The sequence below is a fragment of the Cetorhinus maximus genome, chromosome 18 (assembly GCF_964194155.1).
Source record: "Cetorhinus maximus chromosome 18, sCetMax3.hap1.1, whole genome shotgun sequence".
Classification (NCBI taxonomy): domain Eukaryota; kingdom Metazoa; phylum Chordata; class Chondrichthyes; order Lamniformes; family Cetorhinidae; genus Cetorhinus; species Cetorhinus maximus.
The window spans coordinates 74,636,500-74,656,620 of NC_135896.1; the positions used below are offsets into that span (position 1 = coordinate 74,636,500).

Below are 20,121 nucleotides of genomic sequence, written 5' to 3' on the forward strand. Positions count from 1 at the left end.
AAAGAGGTGGCCGTGCCGGTAAGGGGACAATATGGCATGAAAAGCCGCCATTGCAGCCAGCAGATGAAACGTCCGTTTTGCCGTCTGCTACTGCACTTTGTGTAAGTCTGGGACAATTCCGCCAAATGTTGTATTTTTTCTTTTGAAATGTAGTCACCGTTGTAATGTAGTAAACAGGGCAGCCAATTAATGCACAGCAAACATCCACCAACAGCAATGTCATAAATGACCAGATCATCTGTTTTTAGTGATATTGCTTTAGGGATAAATATTGGGCAGGATACCTGGGAGCACTCCCCTGCTCTTCTCTGAATAGTGCCATGGGATCTTATACATCCAACAGAGAGGGCAGTTGAGTCCCTGGCTAATGTCTCGTCTCATCCGAGAAATGGTACCTCTGACAGTGCAGCACTCCTGTAGTACTGCACTTGAGTACCAGCCTAGATTATGAGGTTAAGTCAATAGAGTGGGACATTATGACTGTGTGGGAAGACTGATCTTGACATTTTCATCCGGTGGTCATTTACCCGACTCGGTGTTTTACCATGCATATACACAGAGGAGCATTGTCACATTGGACACTTAGGGCAGTATTTAATGGAGGCGATGGGGCTCTCACCCGCTGGCTGCAGAGCCAGTAAGTGCCTTGTATCGCCTCTTTTTGGGAAGGCCCACTGAATTAAGTGCCAACCAAGCACTTAACTGGAGAGTGGTGGGCCGTCTTTGGGACCAAGGACCCTGTGGGCAGAAGTCCCACCTACCAAAAGCTGCCAACAAATCAGAGGCTGACAGCTCTTCTTTGCTCAGTAGCACCATCTGGAAGGCAGTGGCTGCTGCCTGTATTACACCCATCTGAGACCTAGGATTGCTACTGTACCCAGGCACAGGTGAGTGATGGTCAAAGAGGGAATTGTAGGGTGAGGGTTGCAGGAGAAAAGAGGTAGTGGGATCAGCAGCAAGGGCAGGAAGGTGGCTGATGCTGAATCCCTTGATCTGGCACGGAGGGTTTGCTTTTCAGGCTTTTGCATGGTGAGTCCCTTGCCCGCCAGTGGGTAAATAGCAGCAGCAGCGAGATGAGGCCCTTAAGTGAGTATTAATTGCCCACTTAAGGGCCTCAGTTGGCTGCAGGGCAGGAAAGCCTTCCTAGAGCCTTCCCGCCACAGACTTAGTCAGGGCAGTGGCAGGAAAGTGGCAGAGTTCTCACTCACTAACCACCTGCCTAATTAAATGCCCCTCAGACCAAACTCACCGTGGGGAAGAGCATTAAATTCCACCCTTAGATTCTAGGTGTGGAAGACGGAGGGGATACTTCATCCCATCAGCCTGGGTCGCAATTAAATCAAAGCCACAGAACTGAATTTGGGATGTGTTTCCCTATCCCAACCTTTGTTTTAACAGTTTCAACAAGTTTAGGGGAACTCCAAATTTACTGGGTTGGCCAGTTTTGTTTTATTAGGTGTTTGGCCTAACAAATAACCACTGATAAGTAATCTCCTCAAAAATCATTACTATTGTAATATTAAGCCTAAACAATGAATTGGAAACCTAAAGCACAATTTTATAAAAGATAATTAAACCTGCACTAGCACCATCCTATCTATTTTCCTTTCATTCTCTGTGTCCTTTTTGACAAAGAATTATATAGAATGTTCAGCACTGAAACAGGTCATTTGGTCTCTGCCTGTGTTTATTTTCCATACAACCCTCCTCCTACCCTACTTCATCTAACCTTACAAACATATCCCCCTGTTCCCTTGTCACTCATATTGTTTATCCAGCTCCCTCTTAAATGCTGCTTCACTGCTCACCTCAACTACTCCCTGGTAATGAGTTCCACCTTCTCACCATTCCCCAAATCAAAAGGACTGACACTCCAGTGCTGTACTGAGGGAGTGCTGCACTATCGGAAGCCCCATCTACCCTCACAGTTGGATGTAAAAGATCCCATGACACCATTTAAAGAGGAGCAGGGGTGTTTTGCCTGGTGTCCTGGCAAATATTTATCCCTCAACCAATGCTTAAACCAGATTATCTGGTCATTACCACACTCTCGTTGATGTTTGTGGAAGTTTGCTATGCATAATTTGACTGCTACATTTCCTACATTATAACAGTGACACTTCAAAAGTACTTCATTGGCTGTAAAGTGCTTTGGGATGTCATGATGTCATAAAAGGTGCTTTAGAAGTCTTATTTTCCAATGTTGAAGAAATAAAGTATGCTGCAATAAGCAGGGACTGTGAAGAAATGGAAAGGTTCACATACCAGAAAATGCTAGGCACTAATGAATGAGAGTCTTCATTGGCTAATTATTCATTGGTCTAAAATCATTCGTATATTTCCCAATATAACATGCTCCAGATAGCATGAATTGGATCAACTGCAAAAATTGGTGATGAACCTGTCAGTCCACACTTGGAGTACTGTGCACAGCTCACATCTCCATTTTACAGCAGGATATTGAGGCATTAGAGAAGGTGCCAAAAGGATTGACAATAATGATGCCTGAACTGAAGTTATAACTATCAGAAAAGACTAAACAGGCTAGAAAAGAACAAACTGAGGGGCTAACTCTGATGGAGAAGTTTAAATTGATGAAGGGGTAGACGTAAAGAAGATATTGACTTCTGGCTGACTCTGACAGCTATGGATTGTAGCTAGCACTCTCCCTGGCCTTTGGCAATTCTACTAACTGCAACAAGAATCACCATGTGACACAATGCAGAACCTGTTATTCTCTGCAATTTACATAGAGATTTCATACAAGAACAATGTATCATGAAAGTAGAACAGCAGATTGCAATTTAATCAGATGTAACAAGTTGAACGTCAGGTTATAGGCGTGTGATGGGCCCTGGATATTTTAATTCATTCCTGAGATGTGAGTGTCGGTGGCAAGGCCAGTATCCCTAATTTCCCCTGAGAAGGTGGTGATAAGCTGCCTTCTTGAACTGCTGCAGTCTATGTGGTGTAGGTACACCCACAGTGCTGTGAGGCAGGGAGTTCCAGGATTTTGACTCAGCGACAGAGAAGGAATGGTGATATTGTTTCAGGCCAGAATGGTGTGTGGCTTTGACGGGGACTTGCAGGTGGTGGTATTCGTATTGTGTCTGCTTTCCTTGCCCTTCTCAGCATTAGAGGTTGTGGGTTTTGAAGGTGCTGTTGAAGTAGCCTTGGTGAGTTGCTGCAGTCCATCTTCTAGATGGTACACACTGTTGCCACACGTATTGGTGATGGAGAGAATGAATTTTTAAGGCGATCTGCTTTGTCCTGGATGGGGTGGAAATTCTTGAGTGTTGTTGGAGCTGAGCTCATTCACGCAAGTGGAGATTATTCTATCACACTCCTGACTTGTGCCTTGTAGATGGCGGACAGGCTTTGGGAAGTCAGGAGGTGAGTTACTTGCCACTGAATTTCCAACCTCTGACCTGCTCTTGTAGCCAAAGTATTTATATGGCTAATCCAGTTCAGTTTCTAATCAATGATAACCCCCAGGTGGTGGTTGTTATGGGTTTCTACAATGGTAATGCTGTTGAACATCAAGAGGGGATAGTTAGATTCTCTCTTGTTGGAGATGGTCATTGCCTGGCACTTTTGTGATGCAAATGTTACTTGCCACTTATCAGCGTAATTTGTCCTGGTCTTGCTGCATATCTGAAGAGTCACGAATGGTACTGAATGCTATGTAACCATCAGTGAACATACCCACTTCTGATCTTATGATGGACTGAAGGTTGTTGATGAATCAGTTGAAGATGGTTGCGCCGCAGACACTACCCTGAAAAATTCCTGCAGCAATGATTGACCTCCAACAACTATAACCATAATATTTTGTGCTAAGTATGACTCCAACCAGTGGAGAGTTTCGCCCCTCCCGATTCCCATTCACTTCAGTTTTGCTAGGGCTCCTTTATGCCACGATCGATCAAATGCTGCCTTGAAGTTGAGGACAGTCGCTCACACCTCACCTCTGGAATTCAACTCTTTTGTCCATGTTTGGACCAAGGCTGTAATGAGGTCTGGAGCTGAGTGGCCCCAGCAGAGCCCAAGCTGAGTGTCAGTGAGCAGTTCCTTGCTGAGTAAGTCCCATTTGATAGCACTGTCAATTGCACTTTCCATCACTTTGCTGATGAGTGAATTAGTATTAATATTCATAATGAATTAATATATCACAGGACAAGGGGTATGATGTGCCCTGGATAGTGTATTAATATACCACAGGCCATAGGGAAATAGAATATTATTGTAACAGAAACTTGTCTACTTGAGGTGAAGACATTAAATATGAGTTTACTGAACATAATCAGCAAAACGCAGCAGCTTCTTAAAAAAATCAGAATAATTTATCTTTAAGGAATCAGTCTTCAGGAGACTTTCTTTGAAATAAGTGAGTCAATACAGTAATCAATTGATGGCTTTAATCAGGACATTGTGATGTCTTACTGCAGCAAACGGCTAAGGGGTCAATCAACATTCGCATGTCACCTTGTTGCTCTACTAAGCAAAAACTCCAAAGTTGGAAAGCTTATTCATATTAAACAGGAAAAAATGATTTTCTATAAATAGAACTCTGCTGTAAATGAGACGCTAGTGTTCATCTCTTCGACCTTGTATTTTCACTGTTCTCATCAAAGCTCTTGTACTGCAACATTCAGGAACAATACTTTTTGTATTCTGGCAGACCGATCGTGTCAGCCTGTTCCTGCCCCACGGAACTCATTTCTCGTTATCTTGACTCCCTTCTCTCTCGCCTTGTCCAGTCCCTTCCCACCTACATCCGTGATTCCTCTGATACCTTACGTCACATCAACAATTTCCAGTTCCCTGGCCCCAACCGCTTCCTCTTCACCATGGATGTCCAATCCCTCTACACCTCCATCCCCCACCAGGATGGTCTGAGGGCCTTTAGCTTCTTCCTTGAACAGAGGCCCGAACAATCCCCATCCACCACTACTCTCCTTCGTCTGGCTGAACTTGTTCTCACACTGAACAATTTCTCCTTTAACTCCTCTCACTTCCTCCAAATAAAAGGTGTGGCTATGGGTACCCACATGGGCCCCAGCTATGCCTGTCTCTTTATGGGGTATGTGGAACATTCCTTGTTCCAGTCTTACTCTGGCCCCCTCCCACAACTCTTTCTCCGGTACATCAATGATTACTTCGGTGCTGCTTCATGCTCTCGTCTGGACCTGGAAAAACTTATTAATTTTGCTTCCAATCTCCACCCCTCCATCACATGGTCCATCTCTGACACTTCTCTTCCCTTCCTTGACCTCTCTGTCTCAATTTCTGATGATAGACTGTCCACCAATATCCATTACAAGCCTACCGACTCCCACAGCTACCTCGACTACAGCTCCTCACACCCCGCTTCCTGTAAGGACTCCATCCCATTCTCTCAGTTCCTTCGTCTCCGTCGCATCTGTTCTGATGACGCTACCTTCAAAAACAGCACCTCTGACATGTCCTCCTTCTTCCTTAACCGAGGTTTTCCACCCACGGTCGTTGACAGGGCCCTCAACCATGTCCGGCCCATCTCCCGCGCATCCGCCCTCAGGCCTTCTCCTCCCTCCCAGAAACATGATAGGGCCCCCCTTGTCCTCACTTATCACCCCACCAGCCTCCGCATTCAAAGGATAATCCTCCGCCATTTCCGCCAACTCCAGCATGATGCCACCACCAAACACATCTTCCCTTCACCCCCCTGGCGGCATTCCGTAGGGATCGTTCCCTCCGGGACACCCTGGTCCACTCTTCCATCACCCCCTACTCCTCAACCCCCACCTATGGCACCTCCCCATGCCCACGCAGAAGATGCAACACCTGCCCCTTCACTTCCTCTCTCCTCACCGTCCAAGGGCCCAAACACTCCTTTCAAGTAAAGCAGCATTTCACTTGCATTTCCCCTAACTTAGTCTACTGCATTCGTTGCTCCCAATGCAGTCTCCTCTACATTGGAGAGACCAAACGTAAACTGGGCAACCGCTTTGCAGAACACCTGCGGTCTGTCCGCAAGAAAGACCCAAACCTCCCTGTCGCTTGCCATTTTAACACTCCACCCTGCTCTCTTGCCCACATGTCTGTCCTTGGCTTGCTGCATTGTTCCAGTGAAGCCCAACGCAAACTGGAGGAACAGCACCTCATCTTCCGACTAGGCACTTTACAGCCTTCCGGGCTGAATATTGAATTCAACAACTTTAGATCTTAAACTCCCTCCCCCCATCCCCACCCTGTTTCTTCCCGCTCCCTTTTGTTTGTTTTTTTTTCAATAATTTATATAGATTCTTCTTTTCCCACCTATTTCCATTATTTTTAAATCTACAACTGATACCTTGTTAGTCTTTCCACCCCACCCCCACTAGAGCTGTACCTTGAGTATCCTGCCATCCATTCTTAATTAGCACATTTTCTTAGATAATATCACCACCTTCAACACCTCTTTGATCCTTTTGTCTGTGACATCTTTTGATTATCTGCTCCTATCACTGCTTGCTTATCCCTACAACCACCCCACCCTCAACTTCTCTCCCCCCCGCCCCCCCACCTTAAACCAGCTTATATTTCACCCCTCTCCTAACTATACTTCAGTTCTGTTGAAGGGTCATGTTGGACTCGAAACGTCAACTCTTTTCTTCTCCACCGATGCTGCCAGACCTGCTGAGTTTTTCCAGGTAATTCTGTTTTTGTTTTGGATTTCCAGCATCCGCAGTAGCTTTTTGTTTTTATTACTTTTTGTATTGGTTTGTTATCAAAATATTGGAAATTTACAGCACAGGAGGACATTCAGCCCATCATGTCTGTAAAAGGCTATCCATCCGAATCCCTCTTTCGAGCTTTTGGTCCACAACTCTGTAAATTATGGCACTTCAAGTGCATAGCCAAGTATTGTTTAAAATGCAGTGAGGGTTTCTGCCTCTATCACTGTTTAAGGATCTGAGTTCCAGACCCCCATGACCCTATGAACACACCTACGAACATACGAATTAGGGGCAGGAGTGGTCCATTCAGCCCCTCAAACCTGCTCTACCATTCAATAAGATCATGGCTGATCTGATTGTGACCTCAGCTCCACATTCTGCCTACCCCCAACAACCTTTGACTCCCTCTGGGTGAAAAAAATTATCCTCAACTCCCCTTTAATCCTTCAGCCAATTATTTTAAATCTATGTCCCCTGGTTATTGACCTCTGTGCTAAAGGAAATAGGTCCTTCCTATCTATTCTATCTAGGCCCCTCATAATTTTATACACCTCAACTAAATCTGTCCTCAGCCTCCTCTGTTCCAAAGAAATAAACCTCAACCTGCTCAATTTTTCTTTACAGCTAAATATCTCCATTCTTAGCAACGTCCTCATAAATCTCTTCTGTATCCTCTCTTGTGCGTGCACATCATTCCAGTAATGTGATGAGCTGAACTGTACACAGTAATGTACTGTGTTTTAGCTGTAGTCTAACTAGTATTTCACACAGTTCCAGCATAACCTTCCTGTTCTTCTGCTCTGTGCCTCAGCAATAAAGTATCCTGCATGCCTTTTTAACCACCTCATCTACCTGTCCTGCAACTTCCAGTGATCTTCCCTCTGTTCCTCTACACTTCTCAGTATCTTACCATTTATTGTGAATTCCCTTACCTTTTTCGCCCTCCAGGAGATATCCCGAACCCTGGCACCAGGCAGGCAGCACAACCTCTAGAACTCCTGGTTATGGCTGCAGAGAATAATATCTATCCCCCTGACTATATTGTTTCCTATAACTACCACATTCCTTTTCATTCCCCCCCACTTAAATGGCTTCCTGTACCATGACAGTATGGTTAGTTTGCCCATCTATCCTGCAGCCTTTATTCTCATCCACACAGGTAGTGAGAACTTTGTAGCTGTTGTAAAAGTCAAAGGGCGAAATTGTCCCAGCTTCGCACTAAGTGTGGTAGCGGGCGGGTAAAATGCAGTTTTACCCGCCGGCTGCAATGGCGGCTTCTCATGTCCTATCGTCCCAAACCCACCGCATTAATTATGCATTCCCGGGAAACACGCTGTTTCCATGGCAGGCAGGCTCCGATTCATCCACCACGGTGTCACCTCACCACTTCATTAGGCAGGGCGCCATATTTAAACTGCAGCCGTGCCCACACTTCTCAGTGCTCCCAGCCCAGGACTGCTGTAAATAAGATATGGCCCCAAAAGGCAAGGAGAATGCAGCCCCCAGCTTTAGTGACGAATCCCTTGAGCGCCTTTTGGATGCCGCGGAGGCCTGCCATGATGTCCTCCACCCCCTTTCTAGCCGCAGGAGGGGCAACAACATTACCACTCCAGCTTGGTAGGCAATGGCAGTGATCAGTGGCAATGCTGCACAGAAGAGGTTGGCCATCCAATGCAGATTGAGGATGAATGATTTTATCTGTGCCATCAGAGTAAGGCAACCATCTCATCACTCTAAACTCTCACACTCACAAGTCCATCACACATTCACAGGCCTCTCACTCACTGCCAGCTTAAGGAATGTCACCACTCTCTTTCACACACACCCTCACATCTCCATCTGGCCCATCTCCTCTGGAGACTGCCTCCTCAGCCCTCACCATCTTGAGGCCACTTGCACAGATCAACTTGTGTCCCCACACAAACTCTGCAATACCCCCCTTCCTTAGTACAGCCCTCGCCCTGCAGCCTCTTCCCTTCCCTGAGGCCACTTCTCCCCCTTCCCCAAGCAAGCCCTAGTCCTGCAGCCATAAAAAGCCAACCCCAGCCTTATGGCTGGTCTGGTAGGTAGAGACCTGCCCATGGGCCCCCCTAAAATTGCTGTGGTGCTGTCTGCAAAGACTGGTGCTAATGACTGCGAGTGCTGCCCGAAGCAAGATAAGCAATCAAACCTCGAAGTCCCGACCTAAGTGCAGCTCGCCAGGTGCACGTCACTTATGTGCAGTTGTGAAACATGGTGGCGTATAATCATGCCGATGTGGGCGGACGATACAGGGTGGGGGGATGAGTCCAGCGGGCTAGTCCTAAATTGATATATTAGCAGATGTATTACAAGGAGGTTCCCAACACCTGATGGCAGGAAATACAGCCTGCCATCGACGGGCTGAGCGGACGATCGCAAACTGGTTTCATGATGTCGTGAAACGGATTTTTGGCTTTCTCGCCATATTGTCTGCTCATGCCACCGAGCATGCCCGATGCCAACGGGCACAGACGATTCCGCCCAAGGGCTAAGGTTACTCATTCACTACATCCTGGATCCCAATACCTGCCTGACATACAGTCATATCCTCCCTGCCCCTGACCACCAACCAGGCCTGGACCACTACTGTAATGTCTGCACCTCGGACTGCAGCTCAACAACTCTGAGCCTAAGTTACACAATCTCCACTTTATCAATTAACGTGGTTTTCCGGGACTGCAATGCTCTCCACAAACTCTTGCATGCCATGGTTAAAGTACACCACCTGCCCTGCCATGTCTTGTTGTATATTTTTAATCATTTTGAGGTTTTCATTAACCCAGAATTTTTAGTTTTATTAACTAATTACTTTATCTAATTTAAATTATTGTTTTAATAAAGTAAGTTATATTTTCTAAGCTCTTAATTGAAGCCATTTGCCTAGCTTAAGAAGCAAAAGCAAATACTTACCAACCAATCACCTATTGCCCTGTAATGTCATCCCTTGGTTTTTTGCTCTCTCGCTCTTTACCTTTCATCTGCTTTTATCTCTGCTGCTTTCAGTCATTGGTCCCCCTCTCACTGTCAACATATTCCTCGATCCGACACACATACCATATCTCTTAACCTCACTTTCTTCTCAATATATCCCTCAGCTCTCAGCACACCATCTCACCATGTCCCAGTATGATTTTCGTTTGTTGGGGGGAATCAGGAACTAGGCATAGTATAAAGACCTGGCACATACAGGGTTAATGTGGGACTGAGTGCAGTACTGCACACAATGATGTAAGAAGGCACATGACCCAGACCCAGGAGTCAATGTGGTATTGAACAGAGATGGGAAAAAGCCTAAGCATGGAGATAGCTCCTACCCTGTACCCTTTACTGTACATGCGTAAATAGTTCTACTTGTTAATAAAGAATTACAGTTAACCTATTGAAGACTACAAAGACTTCTTTAAGAGACAACGTTCTGTAACCAACACCCTCCCAACTTCAAGGGCCAACTTCAAATATAAGACAGTCACCAGTAAAGCAATAAGGAATTCAGGAGAAACGTCTTTACCCAGAGAATGTTTAGGATGCGGAGCTCACTATGACAGTAGTTGAGGTGATTACCATAGATGTATCTAAGGGGAAGCTGGATAGACACATGAGCGAGAAAGGAGTGGAAGGATAAATTGATAAGGTAAGATAAAATAGGGTGGGAGGAGGCTTGAGTGGAGCATAAACACCAGCATAGACCAGACATATGGCCTGTTTCTGTGCAGTAAGTAGCTATGTAATACTGAATAACCCAGTTCTGGTGGCCGGTAAATATTTTGCTATGTGAAAAAACAGAATAGTGTTTGTTGGAACACCAGAAAGCGCAGGATAGTGATGTACGGTTGCCAGCATCACTGAGTTTCCTATCTCGGGTGAGATGTTGTTGGAACCAGCACAGGGAGCAGCAGTGGGCTCCAGGCACCTCCTGAATAAAGTCATCACTGGATCAAGCTTGGAAACCCAGTGCCAGATTCAGAATTGAACTCATGGAGGAAAATTAGCCACAGTGTCTCGGTGGGTAGCCTGGGGCCAACCAGCCAGAACTAGGGAGTAAATGGAGTGATGTGGAGCCTCATATATCCAACTCCTCAAACCACTTGTCATAAGAGGGAGGAACTTTTGACTTTAGTGTTACTTAATACTGAATTGGAACTGTGCTGTCAGGTACTGGTTTCAATCGAGCATGCCCATTCAAGACAAAATTTGAATTGGTTGCTAAGTATAACGGTTGTTTAGTGACCACTGAGTGACCTCTTTAGGCTGCATCATCAATGCAGTTAATGCCCTAGAAAAATTAGACTGATTCTCCAGTGATGTAGCACAAACTGAAAAGAACTGTAACCCAGATGGAGACTAAACAAGGAGGAACAGCTACCTTCAGATTAATCTAATGCTCAGCTGCTGGTCCTTCAGCAGAGTGCCAGCCAAGAACACATTCAAGGTTGGATAAGCTTCTCTTTGCCTCCAATAGGAAAACAAGCAGCAGATTAAAAAAAAACTGTTGGAATAACCTGGCTAAACTGCTGAGCTAAGCAATAGACCTCAAATACTGATTCTGAACCAACTCATCACACTAAAAATACCAGAGAGCTAAAGTAAAGTCCCGCCATTCGCGAATTCGCTCATCAGCGCGAAACATTATGGCCAGGATTTTCCCCTTGGTGATTTGGGGGCGGGGCCTGCTCGCCAAAGGGACAATGACGCGGGATGATGTTGGGAGGAACCCCCGATGTCATCCCGGTCCATTTAAATCTTCAGGAAGGCGGGCGGACAGCGAAATCAGCTGTCTGACCTCCGACCTGTCAATGGCCAATTAAGGCCATTGACAGGCTAAGTAGCCTTGTTAAAGACCCTGCCCGTCCAAGCTTAAGGCTGGCAGGCAGGCCAGGAGCCCCAGCGGGCTCCAGATTATTAATGAAACTTCATCCACTGGCAGGATGAAGTTTCATGTCAGTTTTTTAAAAATTTAATAAACTTTGTGTTTCTTATTAACATGTCCCATCTCGTGTGACATTGTCACATGAGGGGAACATGTTAATAATTTTAATATTTCTCTATTTTTTGACTTTTATTACCTGTCAATAAACTCCCTGAGACAGCACTTTGCCTCAGGGAGCAGTGTGTTCTTTCGTGCGCATGCGCGAAAGAGCGCACTTTGACAGATGGGGAATCCCTCCACCCCCCGCACAGGAAGCGCATAGTTGGGAAGGCCGCTGGGCGGGCCTTAATTGGCCCTCCCCCTCAAAATGGCGGCCGGCCCCGTTTTGGCGGTGGAGTTCGGCTGCCCACCCACCATCCGAGGGCAAAATTCTGCCCTATGTACATCACTTCACCAGTTGCGGGTCCAATGTTCACTTATCCGTAGTTTTCAGAGAGAAAACTATAAGAAAAGTTGTAGAAAATGTCATAAAATAGTAGAAGCTCCTAAATGAATATAAAAAAAGGGTACAGGAAGTGTCCATGATGTATTTCCTGGACTAGAAGGTGCACGCTGTGTGTGCGTCGCCTGCCATGTTGCTTACTGGAATGTTTGCACATGGTGTTCATAGTTGTTATGATTTCATTTGTGTCTACAGTACAGTATCTGGGCAATCTTTAAGTCACCATTATTGAAAAATGAGTGAATCTGAACCAAGCAGTAAATGTCCTAGAAAAGTGATGACTCTGGATGAAAAAGTGACAATGTTAGATAGGTTGAAAAACAGCATTAGTGCTACCATGTTGGCCAGGGAATACAGTGTTAATGAATCTACAATTGGGTACATTAGGCACTTCAAGTAAACCTCCACCAACTTCACCTCCAAGCCTATCACATTCTGATAGAGAGCCTTTATAATAAGGGTAAGTATGACTAATATATATTTCTAATTTTGTTAAACAGCAGGATATCTTTATATTTATTAAAAATATTGTTTTTATTGTCTTTTACTCTCTATACATATCAAATTTTTGGATGGTTGGAACCTATGTAGTTGACTCCCAGTATAAAATATATTTGTTGTTTGCAAATCCGTCGCTTGCGAGGTTTTCCAAGAACATAACTGCTGTGAATGGCAGAACTTTACTGTACTGCTTCAGTGAGGAACACACTTCTGCTATGCTTTAATGCATTTGGACACAGTTTAAGAAAACATGTTTCTTGCTGTTACAGACGTGTAGAGACAATGAGCCAACTGTTTACCCCACATCCCGGGGAAACTACTGCTGTGTTCTGAACATAGCTGCACCTGGTTTGGTGCGGAGTTTACAGTTGGTGCTGAGTCCGGTCATTCTGTCAGGTCACCAGTTTCCAGATATAGGTAGGGCACGAGGAATGGGAATAGATGCCCAGAGTTTTCAGGTCAGGTGATAGTGATATTGGAGCACAGTATTTGTGAGGTGCACTTAGTAGTAATGGTGGGGAAGGGAGATGTTAACTATTTAGTCCTTGTACCATAGGAACAGGAATAGAAAAGGCAACACACCATCATCTTCTTGAGGGCAATTAGGGATGCGCAATAAATGCTGGTCTAGCCAGCGATGCCCACATCCCATGAATGAATATAAAAAAAAGTAGGCCCTTCAAGCCTGCGCCACCATTCTGTTTTTCCTCATTCATTCTCAGAGTGTGGGCATCATTGCCAAGGTCAACATTGATTGCCCATCCCTAATTGCTGGTGAGCTGTCCTCTTGAACTGCTGCAGTCCCTGTGGTGTAGATACACCCATAGTGCTGTTAGGGAGGGATTTCCAGGATTTTGACCCAGCGACAGTGAAGAAATGGTGAATAATTCCAAGTCAGGATGGTGTGTGGCTTGGAGGGGAACTTGCAGGTGGTGGTGTTCCATGCATCTCCTACCTTTGTCCTTCTAGGTGGTAGAGGTCATGGGTTTAGAAAGTGCTGTTGAAGGAGGCTTGATTTATCATTACCTCAACTCCATTTTCTGAAACTTTACTCCATATTTCTTGATAAGCTTACTCAACATAAAGTTAGCAATCTCAGTCCGTTAGATTAATTGCAAAATGAAAAATATTCAATCTGCTGATAACCCTAAGCTCAGTCTGTTGCTCACCCAGTCTCTGGGTTGCTTCTAATAACAACAAATTATATTTATATAGCACTCTTTGCATCGAACTAGGAACATTATAAAGCAAAATATGTCACCAAGCCACATAAGGAGATATTTGGACATGTGCCCAATCATGCGTCGTTGCTTGAGCAGGAGACATTGTAGGTCAGAGAGCACAGAGGTTATAGGGTAGTTTGGATTGATGTGAATTAAGACACGAGCAGCAGAAGTTTGGATGACTTCAAGTTTATGGAGGGTAGAATGGGGGAGGCCAGCCAGGAACGGGTTGGAATAGTCAAGTGTAGCAGTAGCCAAGGGATGAATGAGGGTTTCAGTAACAGATGAGCAGAGACAAGGTTGGAATTGGGTTAAGTTATGAAGATGGAAATAAGCAGTCTTAGTGATGATGCAAAAAGGGAGTCAATAATTCATCTCGGGGCCAGATATGACACCATGATTGCAAGCAATTTGTTTGAGCTTCAGACAGTTGCCAGAGAGAAGGGTAGAAATGATGCTGATTGGTGAGGCTGGAAAACGTTGTTTTCAATCTTCCCTATATTTAACTGGAGGAACAGGTGAATGCGGGTTTTAATCAGACATGGGAAAGGTGAGGGATCAAACTTCCAATCTTCAGTTTACAGGACCAACCCCTGACTTCTTGGTGACCTGTGCCCGAAACAGAAGGTTCCAGAAATCTGCATGGTAAATGAGAAGTTGCAGGCAGTTTGTGATGGTTATTTGTTTTCTTATTGGTTTTTTGCAGGGTGTTATACCACTGGGTGGATGTGTCGTGGAAGCAAAGGAAGAGCCCAACATGCCATTTGTGATGAGAATTTCTCACGAGGATTTCCATGTAAGTCAGACCTGCCAATGGGATGATAAGAGCAGGGGCACTGGGGGAAGTTCCCCTCCGATGTCCGTTTCATAAATGGAGAAAGTCAAAATGGAACAATGGAATAGATCAAGGCAAAGGGCGCTGGGTTCAAAGTTGAAAGGGCAAGTTTAGGGCAGACACAGGGTGGTTGAGCATACAACGTGCATCTCCATTGAGAAACAGCCAGCATGTGTCATGTCAGACCTGGTATTTTGGAAGGATGACATTGAAAGGTTGTCAAAGCCTTCTCCATTCACTCACTGTGTAGAATTATTCCATCATTGTCTTCATGCTGCCTGTGCCCCTCATTTCTAAGTCAATGCTGTGCCATGCCTCTAAATATAACCCAGCCAATCAAGCAGACACCACTACACCTTTTTACTTAAAATCAATTTGAGCTTTATTTATGAGAGCTTTCCTCTTTCTGAAGACAACTCACCATCACTCTCAGTCTAGGTTCAAACCCTCCGTGTTTATACCCTTCCTGATTGTGGGCAAGTGTCACAACACATCTTGCCAGATGTGTTCCCCTTCTGTTCCTTAGAACCAGAGAAATGTTGCGGTGCAGAAAGAAGCCATTTAGCCTGTTGTGTGTGTGCCGGCCAAAAAGAGAAAAAAGAAACTAGCTGCTCATTTTAATCCCACTTTCCAGCACCCTGGTCCGTAGCCTTGCAGGTTACAGCACTTCAGATGTAGATCCAGGTACCTTGTAAATGTGTTGAGCATTTCAGCCTGAACCACCAACTTAGGCAGTGAATTCCAGACACTCACCACCCTCTGGATGAAAAAGTTTTCCCTCATGTCCCCTATAATCCTGCTACCAATCACCTTAAATCTATCCCCCTTGGTAATTGACCCCTCAGCAAGGGGAAACAAGTCTTTCCTGTCTACCCTATCTAGGCCCCTCATAATTTTGTACACCTCAATTAAGTCACCCCTTAGCCTCCTCTGTTCTAAGGAAAACAACCCTAGCCTATCCAATCTCTCCTCATAGCTGTAATTTTCAATCCCTGGCAACATTCTTATAAATTTCCTCCGCTCTCTCCAGAGCAATTCTGCCCTTCCTGTGAAGTGGTGACCAGAACTATACACAAAATTCCAGCTGTGGCCAAACAGCATTTTATACAGTTCCATCATTACATCCCTGAATTTGTATTCAATATCTCACCTAATAAAGGAAAGCATTCCATATGCTTTCTTGACCACCTTGTCCACCTTTCACCTTCAAGGATCTGTGGACATGCACTCCAAGATCTCTCACTTCATCAACCCCTCTCAATAACTTCCTGTTTATTGAGTATTCCCTTGCTTTGTTTGCCCTCCCCAAATGCATTACCTCACACTTTTCTGGATTGAATTCCATTTGCCACTTCTCCGCACACTCAACCAAACCATTAATATCATTCTGGAGTTGACAGCTATCCTCTTCACTATCAACTACACGGCCAATTTTTGTGTCATCTGCAAATTTTCCAATCATGCCTCCCACATTTAAGTCTGAATCATTAATATATACAACAAACAGCAAGGACCCCAACACAAAGACCTGTGGAACGCCACTGGAAACCGTTTTCCATTTGCAAAAACATCTGTTGACCATTACCCTTTGTTTCCTGTCACTGAGCCAATTTTGGATTTAACCTGCCACCTTCCCCTGTATCCTTTGAGATCTCAATTTCCTGACCAGTCTGCCATGTGGGACCATTTCAAATGCCTGATTAAAATCCATTTAGACAAAATCCACTACATTACCCTCATCAATCTTCCTTAAAATCATTCTTAAAATTCTAAATTAGTAAGACACGATCTTCCCCTAACAAAACCATGCTGACTATCTATGATCAATCCGTGCCTTTCTGAGCAATAGTTTATCCTGTCTCTCAGAATTGTTTCCAATAATTTGTCCACTGCCAAAGTCAGACTGACCAGCCTATAATTTTTTTGGCCTATCTCTCGCACTCTTTTTAAATATGGTACAACAATCGCAGACCTCCAATCCTCTGGGACCTTACCTGTATCTAGTGAGGATTGGAAAATGATCCTCAGAGCATCCGCTATTTCCTCCCCTGGCCTTCAACAGTCTGGGATACAATCCATCTGGCGCTGGTGATTTATCCAACTTCAAGGATGCCAGTCCCTCCAGTACTCCCTCTCTCACTATGTTTATTGCATCTAATATTTCACACTCCTCCTCTTTAACTAGAATGTCTGCATCATCCATCTCCTTAGTGAAGACAGAGACAAAATAGTCATTGAGAACCCTGCCCACATCTTCTGTATCAACCCACAAATTACCATGTACACCTCTGATGGGCCCTACTTTTCCTTAGTTATTCTCTTGCTCTTAATGTACTGGTAAAATATCTTAGGATTTTCTTTGATTTTACCTACCAATATTTTTTCGTATCTTCTCTTTTTGCTTTCCTAATTTCCGTTTTTACTTCACCCCTGTACTTTCGATACTCCTATTTCTACATGCTGACTAAGTCTTAAATCCACTTGCTCAGCTTCATTTCCTAAGACTAAATCTAGAATTGTGCCCGCTTTCATTGGGCTTCTTACGTGCTGGCTAAAAAAATTCTCTTGAATGCAGTTCAAGAATTTTGTACCCTCTGTGCCCTTCACACTGCTCATAGCCCAATTAATACTAGGGTAGTTGAAGTCCCCAACGATTACTGCCCTATTGTTTTTGCACTCAGAAATCTGTCTACATATTTGCTCTTCTAACTCCCTTCCACTATTTGGGGGTCTTTGTACACTCCTAGCAGTATGGCTGCCCCTTTTCTATTTTTGAGCTCAACTCATATGGCCTCATTTGGTGCTTCATTTAGTAAATTACCCCTCCTCACAGTTGTAATTAGTTCTTTAACCAATAATGCTACACCCCCACCTATTTTATCTCCCTCCCTAACCTGCCTGAAAACTCTATATCCAGGGATGTCAAGCTGCCATTTTTGCCCGTCCTAAAGCCAAGTTTTTGTTATAGCAATGATATCATGCTGCCATGTGTCTATCTGTGCCCTCAGCTCATCGGCTTTATTTACTGTGCTCCTTGAATTTACATATACACCTTTTAACACTGCCAAATTCCTCTGCTGTACACTTTTTAACCTGTGCTGCTTCTGTCTTTCAGAGTCACTCACTAATTCTCCATCTCCTGTTCCCTGCTCTGACTTTGCCCTCAGGTTTCCATCCCCCTGCCAATCTAGTTTAAACCCCCTCCCAACAGCACTCTTGGGTTCAAAGGAAGTATCTATACAGATTTGTTTTACTTCTTATAGCTGCTATCAATGGGAATCAACACCTCATAGTTGGTAAATCATTCATTCCCTGGGCTTCTGGCAACTCCCACACTTGTTCCTTAACCGTTCATCTCTTTTGAGCCAGTTATGCCCCATTCCAGGACTTCCTTACCACATTCCCATGTTAGCATCACCTTTCTTAGCTTCTACTGTGTGCCATTGCTGTCCCAAGACTGAGTCCCTGACTATCCTTCTCTCTTCACTTGAGTGAGAAAGCCATTTGTTTCAGCTGTTTCCATTCAAATGCAATGTAATGTATATATTAGTTGTTTTAATATGTTGTAGTCCTTCTTGACTTGTCTTCAGCCTTTAGCACGGATGACTGCACCATCCTCCTCCAATGTTTCTACATTGTTGTCCAACTGGTGAAGACTGCTCTCACTTGATTCTATTCTTACCTATCAAATCATAGCCAGGGAATCACTTGCAATGGCTTCTCTTCCTGCTCCTGCACCATTACCTATGGTATTCCCAAGGATCTGTCTTTGGCCCCCTCCTATTTCTCATTTACACACTGCCCCTTGACACATAATTCTAAAATGCAGCGTTAGTTTTCACGTGTAGACCGACAGCACCCAGTTCAACCTCACCACCACCTCTCTTGACCCCTTCACTTACTAGTTATCAGACTGCTTATCTGATGTCCCATGCTGGATGAGCAGAAATTTCCTCTGACAAAATATTGGCAAGACTGAAGCCATTCTTTTTGGTTCCCACTCCAAACTCTGTTTCCCAGTCTACCCACTCCATTCCTCAGTCTGGTAACAGTCTGAGACTAAACCTGTCTTTTTGCAACCTTGGTGCCGCATCTGATCCCGAGAGGAGCGACTGACCAGACATTTGAGCCATCGCCAAGAATGAGATTTCCACCTCTGTATCATCACCCCTGTCTCAGCCCATCTGTTGCTGAAACCCTCATGTTACCTCTAGACATGACTATCCGGCTTGGCTGACCTCCCACATTCTACTCTCTGTAAACTTGGATTCATAGAAAACTCTGCTGCTTGTGTCTTTTCTCACACCAAGTCCCATTCACCCATCACCCGTGTGCTTACTGACCTACATTGGCTCCCAGTTAAGCAACACCTCAATTTGAAAATTCATATCCTTGTTTTCAAATCCCTCCATGACCTCATGCCTCCCCATATTTGTAATCTCCTCCAGCCCTAGAACCTTCTAAGATACATTAGCTGCTCCGATTCTGGCTTATTGAGCATTCTCAAGTTTAATCACTTCACTATTGGCGGTGTGCCTTCAGCTGCCTGGACTCTAAGCTTTGGAATTTCCTCCTTAAACCTCTCCACCTTTCATTCCTCCTTCGAGATGCTCCTTAAAACCTGCTCTAATATCTCCTTATTTGGCTTGGTGTCAATTTGGTTTGTTACCAATCCTGTGAAGCACCTTGGCATGTTTTAATAGTGTTATGTAAATACAAATTGTTGTTGCTTGGAGATCACACCGATAAACAAGAACTAAGAATTAACAAAACAGATTGTACTAAGTCAGTGGCAACCATACTTGAGTTCAGTTGCAGCAGTGTTGTTTAATTTGTTAGCCACATGTGGTTAATTGGGAATTCAGATGTGCTCATTGCATTTTTGATTAGTAAAATAAAAAGAGGGAACTGTCATCAATCATACGATCACAATACTAATTTTTGCAGGACATATGCATGTGAGGTTTAGCATTTGTGCATTTTTTGGTAAAATGGTATAATGTGAAAAGCAGTGTGTGAGAGCTTTTTTTTTGATCACTGTGGCTGTTTTACTCTGTAGTCAGTGAATGGTGGGAGATGTTTGTTAAGTAAATAGATATACTTGAAATACATTTACCCAAGTTGTGCGTGCAGTGTTTTCTACTGAAATTAGTTCCTGTGCCTAAAATGGAGTTGCCATAACAACACCTCTGGTTAGTCAGTGATTTCTATTGGACAAGAGGAATTCAGGTGTTGACCTGGTTAACCCTATCCATATTGGTCTGGTTCATTCACCTAGCATTCTCCTCCAACACAACCACCAAAATCTGTTGATTTCCAACATTTATGGACACTGGTTTCTTCTCTTAATTCCCTGACTAAGCATCAAATCGAGCTGCTAAGCTCAGCAATCGTGTCAATAGATATCCAAACTCCCTCTGAATGGTATGAATCAAATCGATTCTGTTAGTTTATTTATTTTCTTTTTTAATATT

The 20,121-nt window shown here is 44.3% G+C and overlaps 1 protein-coding gene across 3 annotated transcripts in view; it reads left to right on the forward strand.

Moving 5' to 3' along the window:
• Nucleotides 1-20,121, forward strand: part of plekhd1 (pleckstrin homology domain containing, family D (with coiled-coil domains) member 1) — a 100,922-nt gene that overhangs the window by 15,599 nt on the left and 65,202 nt on the right. For 2 of the 3 annotated variants that reach the window (XM_078562985.1, XM_078562988.1), the window contains exon 3: nucleotides 14,519-14,608. The exons of the other annotated variant lie outside the window; for it this stretch is intronic. In XM_078562985.1, the coding sequence (XP_078419111.1) occupies nucleotides 14,519-14,608 (90 nt within the window). The remainder of the gene's footprint in view (nucleotides 1-14,518; nucleotides 14,609-20,121) is intronic. 3 annotated transcript variants of the gene reach the window in all.